General features: G+C 52.4%; 1 protein-coding gene across 4 annotated transcripts in view; it reads right to left on the bottom strand.

Moving 5' to 3' along the window:
* The window catches only part of rap1gds1 (RAP1, GTP-GDP dissociation stimulator 1), a 65272-nt gene extending 47670 nt beyond the window's left edge, over positions 1-17602 (bottom strand). For 2 of the 4 annotated variants that reach the window (XM_039759823.1, XM_039759824.1), the window contains exon 1: positions 17211-17602. In XM_039759823.1, the coding sequence (XP_039615757.1) occupies positions 17211-17214 (4 nt within the window). In that variant the 5' untranslated portion in view covers positions 17215-17602. The remainder of the gene's footprint in view (positions 1-17210) is intronic. The other 2 variants (XM_039759825.1, XM_039759826.1) reach the window with 1 other exon arrangement.
* Positions 17603-18165: the final 563 nt, after the last annotated feature.

Here is an 18165-nt window from a genome sequence, read left to right as displayed (position 1 = left end):
CAAAACACCAGAGATACGAAATCCAAAAGTCACAGAAAGCCCCGAGAGGCCGAGGGCCGCAACGCTCTCAGTACGCCACGGCGTTACAAAGAGAATGGCGGCACACGCGGATGTTCTGGTTTCACATTTGTGATTTGCTGTCAGGCCCAGAAGTAACTGGACAGTCGCACCATCGTCAGGCAGAACTGTGGCTCTCTCTGTAGGTCACCACGATGGCTCTGAAGTGCAGACGTTCAGGTTAAACTTAAGGGATTTCATGTGAATTTTGTATGAGCCTTTAGAAATGACAGCCATCTTGATGTGTGGCCCCACTTTAAGGGCCTCAAGAGTATTTGCTCCATAGCCAGGTGACAGCAGGACCCTCAGGGTGTCATTAACTGGTCAGCAGTCGATTCCGAGTGTGGAGTTTGCATTTGGAAGCCATCGCTGTGAACTATGATGGCCAAATAAAAACAGGCCACCAGTGGGCCGAGAAACCCAAACAAACCCATCAGAGAGATGGCAGAAACAGCAGGAGTGGTCAAGTCAACCGTCGGGCACATTCCTAAAGAGAAGGCACACGCTGGTGAAGTCCCAGAAGGCCTTGCAGCCACGGAAAACAACTGTGCTGGATGATCCTTGGTGAAGAAGAACCCCTTCACGACGTTTAGCCAATTCGGGGAGGAAGGCCCATCACTGCCAAAGACCACCATCAGGAGAAGACAGAGGTGCAGACCCCTGGTGATCCTCAAGCACAGATCAGACGACGTCAGAAAGCATTTTTAAAAGGCCAGTCCAGTTCTGGGACTGTTTGTTTGGACAAAAGAAAGATGACGGACAGACAAGAGGAGGAGTGGCTCCTGATCTGAAGAATACCACACGGTGGAGGTGGAGTGGCACGGCCCGACCATCATGGCTGCCAACGCAAGTCTGTCACTAGTGTGCGCTTACCGATGATACGACTGCTGGCAGAAGTAGCAGGACGCCATACCGTCTGACAAACTGACAGGACGACACTTCACAGTACAGACGGACAAGGAGCCAGAAACACACCGGGACGGCCAACCGAGGGCTTTACAAGGCAAAGCAATGGAGTCAACCAACTGGACATGCAGCTCACTGGCTGAAGACTGCGGCGGTAAAGGCCTGGCAGGGCATCAGTAGGGTGGACACCCGGCACTTGGCGGTGGCTGTGGCTTCAGACTTGAGGCAGTCGTCGATTCCAAGCAAGTCGTGAAAATGGCCGTCACACTTAGGATTACGTTAGTCTGTACAAACACTGGTGGGACCCCGACAGCAGGAGACCACGTATAAAAATGTCTGCCGATTCTAAACGGCTCATACGAGGTTTCTGGTAAGCCCTTTAAATTAAAGCTGCAAGTCTACACTTCGGTCCCAACTCCGCTGCTTCATTTCAAATCCAGTATGAAAACTGCACCACCGTCCAAATACTTCTGGGGGTCCACACGGCATGACCTGTTCTGCACTTCCATGTACGCTGTGGGTGGAGCCCCACTCTGACATCACTGCTGCTGGCTCCTCCCTCTGCCTACATCACACGGCAGGTCTCGGCAGCGGACTATCGAGGCTGTGAAGGACGTTTCCTTTGGACTTCCCGCTTTCTCGGGACTCATTGCCCCCATTTTCTGGAGTCTGAATGGCGGTTATTGTTTCGGACGTCTTTTGTGCAGGGCATCCGTTTTGCTTTTTCTCCTCATTTAGCAAACAAGCCTGATTTGTAAAGATCACAGTTTGGGTTTGTCGTTTTCATCTCCCATTTTGGGATATCCTGCGACTCTTCTTTTGGACTTTCTCTGTAGTGGGCTGCTCAGAGTGTCGCCTTCAGGTAGATTTCTAGAGCACGCTGGTCTGGAGGGAGCCCCCCGAGCGGACGACCGAAGATCCGTTTTATTCTGAAGGCCCTGGTCACGTTCCCGACTCCTAACCACGACATTCGGTGAAGACGCGACAGGAGAAGACAGATCTGCTAACCAAGCGGTGACACAAAGGACCGCACGGACTCCTCTTCTTTAGACCCTTCCATCCCGAGACGCCACTAAAGAGCTCAGGGCCGCCATCCCCCCGGTACCCCTCGGCACGCCTGCCCCCCGTTTCTCAGCGACACCTTCCGCTCATTTGCTGTCATTTTAGAAATGTCTACCACTGTTCAGATCACACAGTAGGAATGGAACAGCTTGTGTTTCTAAGACAGGTGTTACCATAAATAACGGGGACACGACTTGTCATCTTCTAGGACAGCCAGCTCAAGTGGCTGAAGCGTCACACGTGTCGACTCTACGCGGCCACAGCAGACAAATCCAATTATCGCCGAGCACGTGCCTCAGGGTCGACGTGCTTTCATTCCCTGCGTCCCCCCAAACACAAGGCCTGTCACCTTTGTTAATAAACTGGCAACCAAGAGGATGCAAAGTCCAATCAAGAGGAAAATGAACTGCGGAGAAATCTTCACGCGCTCATTACCCCCGAATTCCCAGGGCGGCCTCTCCAATTCCCTCTTGATGAGCAGAATCTTAATACGTTCAGCTGCACTTAAGTCCTGCACGATGGCGCTGGAGATTACATCAGTGCGGATAACGAGATTTGGACGACGTAATCGGCCCCCCTCACAGTCAAAGAACTCGAGTTGGGCTAACAAGCCTCTCCGGGCGAGCACCGCCTTTGTTTCCATTGTTTTTAACATCCGTGGGCGGGCAGGCAGGCGGCACAAAACAAACTTCAACAGGAAAGACGAGGGGCAAACTTTGACGTCTTATTACCAACATGGCCCAGCTGGGAAAAAAACGAGGCATTTACAGTTGGCACCCAGATCATCACGGATTGAGGAAGTCAGGGAATACAAACAGAAAAACGCAAGCTGTGAGTGACAGACGGCCTTTGTCTGAAATCGTGCCACAGAAATACAGGGTGAGCCCAAAAGAAGTGCCACCACTCTACAAAACCGCTGCTGCCGCTTCTTCTTCTTCTTCTTCTTCTCCTTCCGGCTGCTCTCGCTGGGGTCTCCACAGCGGATCAACTTCCTCCATCGCTTGTCCTGTTGCTCTGTCACCTGCAGGTCCTCAATCACCACACCCATAAACCTCCTCTTAAGTCTTCCTCTGGTCCTCTTACCTGGCAGCTCCATCCTTGCCACCCTTCGCCCAATATACCCAGCATCTCTCCACACCAACGCAGTCTCGCCTCTCTGACTTTGTCTCCCCACCGCACTACAAGATCAAATAAAACACATTACGACCCAGACTGGCCATCATTAGCGATTCGCTCCTCAAGACGATATCTGAACTCTCGCACGACTCGTTTGGACATTTCGTGGCGAATGGCGTCCTTGAGGTTTGGAGGTCGATGTGTGACCCGAGACAGCCCCACACGAAGCGAGATCAGGTCAACGTGAGGACCACCCGACATCGCCTTGCCCAGAAACATCTCCCGCAAAACTCACACGGATCTCCGCGCTGGCCGTATGAGCCGTCACTTCAGGCGTCCACCACGTCCATTTTTTGCAGTTCTCTAGCATTTTAATGGAACGTTCTTAAGTGGCGGTGACCTAAAAAAGTAAAGGACCTATGATGCCGAATTGTGCAACGGCGCCCCAAACTGTAACACGTGTGCTCACTGTGCGGGGGTCTCCGATGGGTTCAGCCCAATAGCAGAAATCAATCAATTCAAATGGAAATGTGCCTTGTGGCTGATGTCACATGACGATGGCATCTCGATGAACGGTTGGCACAATGTCGGCGCTCTTCCAGTCTCTCCCTGCGAGTTCCTGCAGTCTCATCATTCAGCATGGATGGAAAGGACGGCCCTCGTGCAAAATCAAAGACGCACTGGAAATGCCAAAGGAGACCGGAGAATGGACGCCCTGGGATGTTCTCAGCCATTCGTTCGGACACTCAGTCCGAGGACGGCCTGCAGATTTCCCATTTAATGTCTAAATTTAGACTGGATTTCCGGTTTGGGACGTCGCCGTCAGGAGAAATGCTGCCGTGCGTTCAGAAGGCGTGTTGCGTAGTGGCATGAGGTCCAACTGAAAACGACAAGGGATCGCCAATCAAAGGACCCCCCAGCCACGCCACTACCTCACACGGTGACCTCAGTCTGGCTCGCCCAAACACGCAGCCCTAACACGGCCATTTCTGGGTGGAGAGCTCCTTATGGTCTGGAGAATCTGACCCCATATTTCTGAGGACCCCCGTGTCCACCATGGAGAATGAAACCAGCAACACCTCCCAGTCTGGAGTTGGTCCTCTGCCACATCCACCGCGGGACGTTCACACAATGGATCATCATTAATCACGTTTTATAAATGTACTCGCCGATATGATCTTAGGAGGCAAATCGATCCAACGGGAGGCTTGTGCAGTGGGTGACCACGTGTAGCCCACCCATGCAGGTTCAAAGTCCACCTCTGCCAAGGCCACTGTCGACTGGGCGATGTGCTCTGCTGACCGGGCAGCCGGGCGGTGCCGACACGCGCTATTAACATCACATAAATCAGGGCATCGTTGGCCAGGAACGTTTCAGGATTACAAGAGGAGCGAACGTCTAATGGAATTGCCTCCGATTGGCCTCTTGACGGTGCTTAAAGCCAAGCGTTTCAGCAGAGGAGCCCGACAGAGTGCCTGGTGGAGACCTGGCACGTGCCAGGGGTGCTTCACTGCCCGACTGACTGCAGCATGGCTGGAGTTTAATAAGGGATTGGAGGGGGGGGCGACTAACAACAATTGTGCAAGGATTTCCAGTCGCTTAGTATGCCAGGGTGCCATCAAAAGAAGAAGGCCATCTTGAGAAACAAAGGCTTTTGTGAAAACAATCTGTCGTTCCATCGCACGGTCAATAAAATTAGGGTTAATCGTTAATCAGGAGAGGGCCACCAGTTAGTCACTGGACTCTGTAGATGTGACAAGTGTACTGTCACTGGATAGAAGCTGGCAGGCAGAGGGGAGGAAGGAACTGCAGTCGGACACACAACAGGGAAGACAACACAAAAGGGAAACCCCAAAGAGGCGTTGGCGATGCCAGTTCGAGTGCCTCACGTCAATGGCAGTGCCCATGAAGAAAAAAAAAAAAAGTCTTCCATCAAAAATAAGGGGGAAAACAAAAGTGAATAATAAAAAAAAAAAAAACCACACAAATATAAATGAATACTAATAACACTAACAACACGAATACTAATAATAACACAACACTAATAATACCACGTAATACCAGAGTGTTCTCAGAGCGCAATCTCCCAAGCCATGACAAATGAACAAACCCCAAAAATCTTACAAACAGGACAACCACCCCAAGTAAGGTCCTCCCAGACTGACCCCTCCAATCGCAGGCATCACATTACACCCTCCGATGGGCTCTGCCAGTCGCAGGGCAGGGGGTGGCATGGCCAAAGATGGGTCAGGAGTCGGACGGTAAAGTCAAAATGGGGAAATCCAAGAATCAGACCTGAAAACCAAAGTGCGATGCACACTCGTAGTCATTGACCGATCGCGAGGAAGTCGGCTATGCCAGGGCACCGAACAGTCTTGGGTGTAACAGGCGGTGCCACCATGCAGCGCCACCTCCAGAGCCACGCCCCTAGGGACCGGGTGATGGGGTCGCAGTAACGGCTCCCTCAAAACGTCACAGGACCGAAGGGCTCTGCTAAATGTGGTAATGAACGTTCCAGAACGTCGCCACTCAAAGCTCCTGCGCTGCGCTTTATGTAACATCAACTCCCCCAGTGCCTTCTGCTGTGAATGGTGACCTACTTGAGTGCTCAGATCACTTTGTGTATTTTAGAAGAGACAGCAGGAAATGAGAAGGACCAGGCTGCGGAGCGCTCAGGGTGCATTTTAGCACATTTGCACCATCCAAAAGAAGTGGCGCCAACCTAAAAATACGCCACGCAAAAATGAGAAACGTCATGCCTGCGTGACTCCGAAGGCGTGGGTAAGCAAACTCACCTGGCATAGCAAGCCGCGGGAGACACCTTGGGAACACCACCAGGGGGTCCGCTTAACCCAAAGAGTGGCAGCCCAGACAACACCAAAGGCCCCCTGCAGGCCAATCGAATTCTGTAAAACACGAAGCCCACCGAAAGAGGGGACGCCACGGAGGCCAAACTGACTGGACAACAGTGACCAGGAGTGGGCGCAATGGCCAAAAGTCCACAAATTCTGAACGTTTCAGTCGGCTTTACACACTGGCAGGTTCTTCGGACTAAAGGCCGCGTCACATTAGGCGACTCTTCAGTTGTGCCCTTCACTTACATAATCGACGCCTAGCGACTCCACCACAGACACTGGCTCCGACTAGTCTGCAGTCGCAAGGGTGGGCTCCATGTGTGCCTCGGAGCCGACCACCAATGGCCGCGCAAAACACGCAGCGAGGAGCGAGAAATCAGCAAGGCGGGCATCGTGAAAGCTCAAAACGCAGGAGAAGCTCAGCGGTTGGACGTCTCGTGTTCAACGCTCCAGGACAGAATGGGGAAAAATAAATTTAAATAAATAAATAAATACAAACAAATCAACTCCAGCTGACCTCGCCATAGCCGTTAACCCTTTGTACAGCACCGCTTCCAATAGGTGGCACACTATTGCCCAGTGGGGGCTGGGTGGTTGAGGCCTTGGACCCCCTGCAGATTTTGTTGGCCCTCTGGAGTTTGTTTCCCCGTCTTCCTGGATAACGGATGTAACTTCATGCTTTGTTGCTTTGTATTGTCATCTCGTTTTTATAAACTTTTCTTTCTTCATCTTGTAAAGCACTTTGAGCTGCGCCACTTGTAGGAAAACGCGAGCTAGAAATAAATGTTGTTGTTGTATCGACTGCCAGAGGAAGGAGTGAGAAGAACTGTGCAGGCAGGGTGGCATGAAGTCACCCCGTTTGACAATCCCAGCAATTTCTGGGGTCAGGTGACACAATCGGCAAGTCTGACGGACATGACGCCGCCACCCAGACGTGTACCGCTCGTCCATTGAGGCAGCGGTTAACACTCAGCTACTCCAACAGGTAGGAGAGCAGGAGCTGGGAGCGGGCAGACGGCGTAGGAAAGAGGCCGGCAGGGGGTAAGGTCTGGTACCACAGATCAAAACAAAACAGCATCGGCCAAAAACAAAAGTCGCAGCTAAATATCTTTATCCAGGAAATAAGAAACCAAAAGGAAGTGTCCAGGAAATTCTACACAACCTCGGACCCTGGAAGTGCACACGATGACTTGTGACATGACGAGTGCGTCAAGCCTTAAATCCTCTCTATGATGTCCTCCAGCATTCAAAGATCTTCTAATGGTGGTCTGCCTAGTGGTGAGGTGGTCTTCTGCGGTCAAGCACCAAAAACAAGGAATACTTCGTCAATTGAGACACGCCGGACTAACGTGGAGAATCCTATCAAGAAACTCCTAAAAGCCCACTTTTCCAATGCAGGCGCTAATGGCGCCCCCACCACACCAGTTTTTTTAGGGGGGCTGAAGTGGGGGTATTAATCCTGACAAACCATACCCCAACTTTCCAATTCCATGGAGTTGTCCCTTGATGGACACAGGCTGACGTCATACCCGGGACAGAGTAACTGCGGGTTAGGGGCCTCGCTCAAGGGTCCAATTCAGACTGGCAACCTTCTCATTGCCGGCGCAGATCCCCACCCTCAGAGCCACCATTATGGGTATGAAAAAGGTCAGAAAAACGTAAAGGCAAAGTAGAAAAGCAACCTGAAATCCAACCAGTTTCATACTGGAATTCACCCCTCTCAAACCCTTTCAACTGGGCTGTGGCCCACATTGTAGTGGAGTGTCTACATTGGAAGTGGGTCGCGGTGGTCGCCACTCTGACAATCAAGCACAAATCTTCAAGGCCCACCCCCTGCTCTGAAGACCCCCACACCCCACGTTGGTCTCAAAGACATTAACATGGCAGAGTTTAACTGGCAAGAGGCTCTCTGGAGCTACAGGAGCCACCAGTGACGAACAAACGCAGCACGAGACCACCTTCTGGTTTGCATCGACTCCCCCACAGCGGTCAGGGTGCCCACTAGGGTTGGCCCACTGTAAGACAGTCGTGCCCAGACACAGCATCACACTTCCTATGGCAGGTACATTCTGTGCTGCACATTTTAAAAGGAGACAATTTAATTTGGAGCACAATGTGTGATCGGTCACTTCTAGTCCAGACTGGGTCAAGGCACACCATGCCACGCCATGCCATCAAGAGGGGAGCTCACCGTGGCCTGAGCCGAGGCTCTGCCAATGCACAGAGGGTGAAGGCGGCCACCTCTTCTGCAGGATTTGCCCCCCTTGCCGATTTCTCCGTTCCCACTGCACCTTCTTGCCCGTTCGTGGTGTCACATCGTCTCCATTTGTGATGCCCACTGAATTGGCGGAGGCGGCTTGTGGGTGGGGCCTTCGCCGCGTGAGGCTCTCATTCACGTCCAGCCAGTTTAACAACAAGAGAGGATTCACACGGAGTAACCACCGCGACTCAAGAGGAAACCTCCGAAAATGTCACAAATTAGAGCAACAAATAAAACAAAAAAGAAAGCAAAGCCCTGGGAGCTGCGGAGCTCCACGATGCCCGCTCCAGGCTGTCAAGTAGCACACACACACCTCACATTCAGGCCTAAAACTCAAACCGGAAGTGAAAGACTGGCATGGGCGAGTCCGAGAGCTGTGTGCCACCATCGTCGTCATCATCATCATCACAGGAGGATCAGCAGACTTCAGAGGAGGCGTCACATGCTAGGCCTGCACCTGCTGCCTCGACTCTGCCAGCCTGCACTCCACTCGGGTACCTGAGGTGTCACGTTGTCGTCGCCTCCCCTTCAGGTGACGCAGACAATGGGTTACCACGTGCAGTTTGTTGCAGGAATGTCAAAACTTCACAGCGTGCAATCTAAATTGGCTGCACAGCTTGCACTTCTCACCATCTGTCTTGTGCCAGCTGATGGCTGGCATTTCGCTTGGCAATACAAAGGGCTCGAGTGAGTGCAGCTCCGGATCGTGTCGTACGTACAGACGAGCCGCGGTACCGGGACAAAGCGAACGTGTCCAGCCATCTGTCCTGCTCGGGTGAGAGAAGCTTCTAGAAAGAAAGCCAGCTGGGATGGCACACACACTGCCCTCCTTGAGGGTCTCCATGTCCCCTCATGAGCACAGCACATCGCTCTACGCTTTCTCCCTCCCTCTCTCCTCGCCCACTACCTGCCCACTTGACCCCTTTGCCCTTTGTCGATTCAGCGCAGCTTATTATTGGCAATGCCTGCCAACTGGGGTGCTGATCAATGGCCAGCTGCCTGCCATTGACCGTGGTGCAGCTGACCAAATTGGACAGAACAACTCCTGGTGTGGCCTTGTCACCTCATGTCACCTCATGTCATGCCTGGACTACTGCAAGTCCCTGTGGATGGTTCAGATTGGTGTGGCATGTCGAGGTGGGCACAGACTTTCCCGATCACTACGGGGGGGCTCCCTGTAGCACCACATATGAAGTTCAAAGCTGGGATGCTTGCCTACTGAGCAGTCAATGGGTGGGCACCTCCTGTATATTTGTAGTATATATGGAGACCCTTGTGAGGTGCTCTTCGTCTTCGGGACCACTCTGGTCTGGTGTGAGGTGCGGCTCAAGTCCAGTTCTGTTCTGATCAGCCGTATTTTCTCTCAAGGCCACAGCCTGATCACGTCACGTCAAGTCTGGTGACGAGCACATCAAGTGACGTTTGACTACGAGTGGAAGGTGTGCCATCAGCCTCTGGTGCAGAAGCCTGGCAAGAGGATCAGGGTGCAGAGTGTGAAGAGGAAGGTGCTCTTAGTAGTAACTGGGAGAAAACCCAAAGTGCGGCCGAAAGCAGGAAGCCATAAACCACGACACACACACACACACACACACAGGCCCATCCAGAAACCAGAGATTCCAAGCTTTAGCTTTTAGAGCAAATCCTCAAGGGGATAAAAAGGGGGCCACCTAAAGAGCGATTGGTCAGAGGTCACGACTTCGAGGGCAGCGAAAAGAGAAACTGCGCAAGGCAAGTCCAGTAATCTGCACAGTGGAGGTGTGAGAACACACAAGATGACCGACGGAACACAAAAAAAAAAATGAAAAGAAGTCGCGTCGGGCGAGTCGAGTCCGCTGGCGAAATCCACAGGCCTTACATCGACGTGCAGAGTCGGGGAGCCACGAACGACAGCAGGAGGGGGCCCCCCGAGGTAGAAGATGGCAGTTTGGCCTGTGGAATAAACTTCAGGAGCCAAAAAAAAAAAACCCCCCCCCCCCCAACGTCATTTTAGTGGAGAACGTGAAACGTTGAATGAAACTCGGCCGTTCTGCTCTTCGCTACTCATGTCTGCGTTTCTTGTTTTTAGGTTCTGAGCAGGCAGGCGGCCAGGCGGTCATCCCTCCAACTCACACGTCGCTTACTGTAAAATGTAATGGGATTTAAAGTCATGAAGACCAAAGCACAGGCTGTTAGTTAAGCTGGGTACTTCTAAGAGTTGGAGATATTTAGAAAACGGACCACCCTGGCGGTACTCGGAGATCAGGAAATGAAGATGAAGCTAAAGCGTTACATTTGGTATTCCAGGCGGAGTCAGAAAATCTGAAATGCTTCAAATTCCAAAACTCTTTGAGCTCCACAAGTGGAAAACAACAAACCTGAGCGCTGTGCCCATGCAGGACTCGGACTGCTGACCCCGTCATACACGAGGGGAGTCGAGCTACAAATCAGAAAGTGGAGAGCAACGTGACGCTCCTCGACTTCTCTGGTCTCCATGGTTAAGGCGTGGCTGGGGGGTTTCACTGAACAGTTAGGCCTGACGGGGGGCTGATGGCCTACAACACGTAAACCAAACGTCTTAAGGTACGCAGGTCACTGGCAGGACCCTCAGCTTCACGTCGTGCCAGGCGACAGTGGCACCTCACACCTTTCCCAGAATGCCACTCTAGGTCACAGGCGGCGAGGTCTCGACACCTCGGGTGGTTGGCTGCTCTCTGCGCATGTGTGAGGCTCCATGTATGGATGTTCTAGGGTGGTCTCCGCGGCACGTTCACAAGGCGTCTCTGCTTTATAAACAGTAAATTTCCGACGGCAGGTTTTATAAATCAGATTTTTTTTTTTTTTCTTTGCTGTATGCATTTTCCTCTTGAATCCACACAAAGTTTAACAAACGTTCTTTAAAGTGACCCGATTTACGATTTAGGTGGTCCCAATAACACGCACAGACCAAGACGTCCCCGTCTGGCTTACAAATAGCAGCAACCAGAAGAACATTTGCCTTTGAAAACACAACGCTGGCCATGAATTGTGGAGCCGGGCGGAGACAAACAGCACTGGAATTCAGGAAGAAGGTCAGGACCCGTTAAAACACACAGGCTTAAACTGCCATGTTTGGAAGAGCCGGGGGATTCAGGAACACAAGCGCCAGGCCCGCCAGGAGACGCGATGGCCGCTTCTGTGGATTCAGTCGGTTCACTTCATCAGTCACTCGTCCTTTTTCATTTAGAAGGCCGTTAACTACCGAGTTACTGGTAATGAATCAACTGCAGCAGGGTCGCGTTCCAGTTCAAGCATCTCTGGTCGGAGTAAACGTGGAAAACGTGCGGACGACGAGTTGATCTGCTCGCTGCCAGAGCAATTTATTAGTTATTGGCTTGCCATTCTTGACATACCCCGGGGTCAGGGGCCTTAATTACTCTGATGGAGACGCTTCATTTATGCCACATTACATTTCCCAGCTAGTCACCTTACTCCCCCTGTCTGATAAATGGCCACCACTGCCCTTGTGACAGGCGCAAATGCCAGGCAGGGTCACATTTGTTTCTATTTACCAGAACTTCCTCCTGGTCTGTGAAGACCAAAGCAGGCCGTGTGGCCGCCCTGGACTTTAAACCAACCAAGTCCTCGGGGCAATCCTGGATGTAAACTACTGCGTGGAGATCAGTCTGTAAATGTGAGCGAGATGAGCCCACCTGGACGCGTCAAGGGTGCCGCAGGGTCTGCTTACTGGGTCTGGGAACGGATAATGCGAGCATCCAACGAGAGTCAAAAACAGCAGTTCTGGGTGAGGAGAAGAACAAGACACCACCAAACCTGCCAGCCATCGGGCACAGGGTATGTTCAGCATTCATTCATTTGAACATTTGAGAACGGACGATGAGAACAGGCCACCCAGCCTAACAAGGTCGGCCAATCCTGTCCACCCAGTTGGTCCAAAATAACATCCAGTCGAGTTTTGAGGGCCCCCACTGTATTTGTGTTGGTTCAGTGATGTCCCCTTATTAGCGGCCAGCGTTCTCCCCTGAATGGCACACGTGACAGTCGAGACGTATTAAACGTTTAAATACAGCGCACCTGACAGGTGAAATACGTGCACACGACTCGCCCAAAGACAACTCGACCCTCAACACTTAACTGAACTTGTGGTTCCACTTGAACTGGGAAGTCAGGATTTCCAAGTTTCAAGTGGGAAGTTTAAACTGGAGCTCCACTACAAGAAGGAAAGTCAGGATGCTCACCAACCCTGACCTCAAAATCCAAGATGGCTGCACAACAGCCAAACTTTTTATTTGGTAACCTGGGCCTGTCCGATTGTCACGAGTAGGCAGGGCTACGTCAAGGCGGTGCGGAGACGAATCCCTTTTCGTTTGGTGCCACCGACTCATCGAGACACGCAGCTATGCTTCCTTACATTTGGAACTTGGATGTTCGGCAAGACGAGTGCCGCTGCCTTGTAGCACAAACACGAACAGAATGTTTTTTGTGAAGCCCCAAGATTTTGATTCTTTCATTTAAAAAAGTGGAACGATTTACGTCTGAAAGCAGCCTGCTTGGTTTCCAAAAGTCTTGACAGCTTTGTGATTCTGTTGGGTGGTGCCATGCCACGTCTGCCGCTCGCCACGTCTGCTGCTGCACAGTTAAAGTAAAGCCAATCCTCAGGAGACCTGAGCCGACTGTTCTGACATTCCTACCCGCTTCAGGAATTTGGCATGAATCTTGTCAGGCGGGTACAGAACTGGGAGTGTTCAGAGCAGGTGAAGTCACGGGGCATTCGAAGAGCTCGTCTGTGTGTGGGACAGTGTGCCATCCGCTTGCAAGTGGACTCGTGTCAGGACTCCAATCTACAATCAGTAGTCCCCTAAAACATTAAAGGGGCGGATATTTGATTATTAATTATTGCTTTTCTAGCTTAAGCTGAGGAGGGCATCCAGCCAGCCAGCCACCCCCATTTGGGCCACAAACCACGGGCAGAGATTTACTGTAAAGTCGCATCCCCGCAGGCTGCCCACCTTCAGCAGCGTGTAGTCCAGCGAGAATCAGCTCTGGCCCCCCGGCCCCCAGCAGAGAGGTGTTGGAAGGCATTTGGATTTTTAGGAAGCTACGAGAGCAAAGGCAGCACATGTCACTTTCAACAAGACACTGCTGATGTCCACCTGGGCGATGGCGCCAATCATTTCCATGTAGAGGGAGTCCAATCGTCCAATGTAGGCTGAACCCAGCACTGCCCACTTCAGTCACGGCATACCGGACAGTGGCAGTCATTTGGCACAGTAGACGCCATCGCAGAGCCTTAAGTGAGGATTTACGGTAAAAGCAGGCCATCCTGGGCAGTGCCACCCGAGCTCAGCGTCGGGGCGGTCTCGTCTTTAAATCCCCAAACCCTCCCCCACCCCGTCCCACTGCACCTTCCCGTTGGCTTATTCTATTGTGCGTACAGCCGCGGTCATGCATCAGCATCGACGTTTGCCCTTTCACTGCCCCGCGAACGGCTCTGAAGAGCGCGGAGCCCGAGTGACCCGCCGTAGCGAGATCAAGTCCACAGCGGCCTGGAGACGTCCTTCTGTGTTTTTACTGGAGGCCTGACACGTTTGATCACATCGACACGAGGCAGCAAGCCAGAGAACAGCGGACAATGAGATGGACGAGCAGATTCCACTGCGAGGGGCCTGGCGGGCTACACCGGGCCTTAACGCAGCTGCCTCGCACTTGGACTTGTACACACGGCGCCCGCCAAGTCACAGGACATCCCAAGCTGGTCTTCCTTCAGATCGTGTGTAGGCACACTGGCACCCCTGATGGCCAAGTCAGTCACCTGAACACACAGTTTACGGGCCTGACGGTTTTTCTTTCTTTCTCTAATTTTGAAATCACTGAGCAAAGCAGACAACGACAAGCCCCGTCCTTAGGGTGCCGTGTCCACGATGCCGACGGCACAGCAGGCACCGGACTGCACTGCACTCACATGACACTCACGCCACACCAGTTCAGAAGACCGTCACTATCACACCCCCCCACCATACTTCTCACTCATCACGTTAAACGATTTCTGCAGGAAAAGCTGCAGAGTAAGAAAAGGCTGAAACGGCGTGAAATATGGCTGGCCTTGTGCGCCACCCTAACGTCTATTAAAAATGCAGCGGCCTAAGCAGACACAAGGATGTCAGCGGCCCACTCTTTTCAGCCCAGACGTTATTCTGGGCTACTGCAAAGGACTGGCAGATGGGTAACCGAGTGCCACCCGTCCATCCATTTACCGAAGCTTCGCATCACCGGACTGCAGGAAGGCAGAGCCAATCCAGACGCCCACGGCGAGAGACAACCCTGTGCAGGACGCTGCCCACTAAAAATCACAAATCATGCAAAGATGCGGGTCTTGAGGATGTGGCAAGAAAGGGGACCACCGCCCAGAGTCCTACAACAGCACCGTCAGAACACGCCAGCCTCACGTTGGCAGGCCGCAATGGAGAACAGTCGACCCCTTAAGGGACACAATGAATCCTTTAGTGAACTCTGCCAGGGAGACTCCAGGAATTTGGGGGGGGTGACCTCATTTATTCATGCCAACCAACACTCGATCTCCTCCAGAGTCCTTTGGCATCCTCCAGGGACTTGCCGGTTATGTCGCACCCCACTGCGGTTAAGCTCTCAGTGACCTGAAATCATATTGACTGGCAACATTTGCTTCACTTTGACACAGACACGGGCGAGACAAGAGCCAGACTGGCAAAATGAGCTCACGGGCAGACAGGTGCAAGAGGCACAAAAACAGGAGAAGGGCACGCAGCTGCTCGGGCAGACAGGTGCCCAGGTGTGCAGAAAGAGGGAGAGAACCACCAGTGTCTGTAAAAGGCAGACTGGGAAAAAGTCCAGAGAGGAGAGACGGATGGCAGACATCAGAGAGAGCTGACAAATCAAGAGACGCAAGACATGGAGGGCGAGGACAGACCGACGGCCAGCCACACAGACTGCGCACCTCCCAAATGCCAGGCAGAAAGGGCACACGTGAAATGGTAAACTGGCGTATGTAGGCTGGCTAAGAGATGAAAATGAACAACAGGTAACCCCGACTTTGATGTCAGACAGACAATAACCCGTCGATGTATCAGGCGACTCAGATGTGCTATTCTAACGGACGGACAGACGGACAGATTTTTATGTGTACGCCCATCTTTTAGGAAACTGCATGTGCGCCCACAGACACATTGGCGATTGATTTAGATTCTTGGTCAGGAAGCAGCAAAGAAATACGGCGCAGAGGTCAGTGCTGAAAAGACCAACTTGGTGATGAACGCCAGTCACAACGAAGCCCACTGCTCGGGGCACAAGCTGAAGACCGGAGGCCAGTTCAAGTGCCTCAGTTTGACTATCAGCACAGAGGACAAGAAACTGAAGTCCTATCAAGAGCTGCCCTGGCCAAACAGATCCTGAGATCACTGGGCACCCAAGTCCCGTCAATCTCACTACCTGTACGTGAATCCCGGACCTCGACAGCAGAACTGAACTTGGGATTTCATACTTGGACCGCGTCACCAACGATGAGATGAACCGCTGCACCATTCAATAGCAATCAAGCAAGTAGGAAGACCCCCATGACGGCAGAAACGAGGAGGTAGCTTAACTGGGGAGGACTTGCCACAAGATCCGAGAGACTCTCCAAGAGAATCCTGCAAGAAATGATCCAGGAAAAAGGAGGAGAGACAGTGGATGGACATCATCAGCTGGTGCCAGTCCATGTTTGCTGAAACCCAAATGCTGGCACACAACCAGCAGCTATGGGGACAACTGGCTGAATGTTAAACTGCTTAGTGCCCCCACAACCACACCCAGCCGAGAGACCAAAGGATGGACAACAAGCCAGAGTTAAAAAGGACAAGAGAGTGCAAGAAAAGACACAGCAAAGATGTGGATGAATGGACAGGTCCTACTTTAGGAGAAACAACCAGCAAGAACGCCGAAGACCTCGGAAAGAGACGAAAATCAGAGAGTCAGGAATAAATATGGAAGGAGGGCCACACAAAGGGAGTGCTGGACAACTGGTGGATACAGAGGGTGAACACAATTGAGCAGCCAGGCAGTAAACGCTGATGGACACCTAATGTGAAGAAGGAGACCAAAGTGCAGGTAAACGTACCGGTGATGGACAACTGAGCTGAGAAACTTGGGGTACACACAAAATAAAAAATAAAAAATCCAAAAGTCAAAATGAAAACAGGAGGAGGAGGAGGTACGGGCAGATGTCAGCCTTCACAGACCAAAACTTGGCAGGAGCTGACAAATGGCTTAAGAATTAGAGGGGCACCAAGCACATCAGAATGAAAGCCAAACACTTCAGCACCAAACATGACACAGCGAGCCGAGCCGAGCCCCTCTCCTCCCAATACCATGCTGTGTGAAAGTGCCCTGCCCACCAGGGAGAAGACAGCCATCAGCCTGAAACATCAGAGTGATGGTGGAAAAAATACTCAACCGAGAACCCGGGGGGCGGGGGAGGTTAACGGAGGAATGGGGTGCACAAGATGAGCGCCTGCCGGGACCACCGCCCGGCTCTTAGGAAGGCTGAGTGCGGTCAGCTGCACCCAACCCGTCCGTTAATCGGCGTACGGAAGACACGGAATATTCCAGAAGGCTGATTAAACGCACTGCTCCTCCACCTGCACCGTAACTAATGACAGCGCTGCGTGACCTAACTTGAGCCACGCGACAACCGCACAACCCGGGACCGGAGATCAATAGCAGCGTGCGGCATGCGATCAGAGTGACACCGGCGACAAGAGTGGGGCGGGGAGCCAGCGGACAGGTGTCTCGCCCAGGCCACATCACTGTCACAATGTACCGCTAAGCCTCACACTGCACAAGTTGCCCAAGACGACATTTTGGATAACGCGTTCACAGGAATCGGGCTGCACCTGCCTCGCCGCGGTATGAACGGATCCACTTTAAAAAATAATAAATAAATAAAAAAAATAGCCTTTACTCACCCATGCGGAAAGCCTCGTTGAGTCTTGCAGGGTCCCGGAACCAGATGCCGCTGTGGCTGCTGGAGGGTGCTGAAGGAGGATGGAGTGCTGCTGAAATGCCGGACAAGTAGCACTGCGCGCGCGGCGCGGCACAGCAAAGCGAAACCGGGATTTCAGTCACGCTGACATCCGGGCAAGGCCCACCTCCCTGCCGCTCGCTGCACGGCGACGTCTGGCACTGCTCCAGAGGGTCTCCTCTCCTCCGAAACGGACCTGGCTGCAAAAAAAAACAGAAGCCTGGCTTCTTGTTAGCGCTTGGGACGAAGTGCTTTTCACGGCGGCTCTCCGCTTCGCCCGTTAACTCACTCACTTCCTTCTACTTAGGCTCGGCTTAAGTCTGCACCACTAGCGCTCGTCGGGCCTTCTCCGCTGGGGCCTGATTGGCTCTGATGGCCCCCGCTGGGCGTGACGGAGCGTCTGATTGGATGGAGGCGGCGCAGCCCTCTCTAGATTCCGCCCACCGAGAAGCCTGCTCGAGCAGCCGCAATGGCTTCGCGGGCGAACTTTACTAGCGATGGGAGGGGAGCCGCGGCTGGCAGATGGGCGCTTCTGCTGCCCAATTTGGCGTGTGCTGTCCGTCTTCGAGAGGAAAATGGACTTTGTTTGCGCCTTTCGGGGTTTGATTTGAAAAACATATCCTCATTTTTTCCGCTTTTTTTGAAAGAGAAAATGAAAATAAGGTAAGACACCTTTCTACATGAAATGGGGTCAATTTACAAATAGGGTACGTTAAGCGGGGTGTCTAACGTCACAGCGGTTAAATTACCATAAACGATGCTAAGAAATTAGCTCTAACAATGTGGTGAATGAAGACTCCCACCGCTTACACCTCCTAACACAGGTCTCATTGGCACATTAGGTGTGGAAGTGTGCGGGGGAGGGTTAGGGTTAGGACGGGGGCCTCAGGACACTTTCA

This window comes from Polypterus senegalus, chromosome 7, assembly GCF_016835505.1.
Source record: "Polypterus senegalus isolate Bchr_013 chromosome 7, ASM1683550v1, whole genome shotgun sequence".
In the NCBI taxonomy this organism is placed as follows: domain Eukaryota; kingdom Metazoa; phylum Chordata; class Cladistia; order Polypteriformes; family Polypteridae; genus Polypterus; species Polypterus senegalus.
The sequence above is the reverse complement of the archived record's forward strand: the minus strand, read 5'-3'. Positions and strand labels throughout refer to the sequence as shown.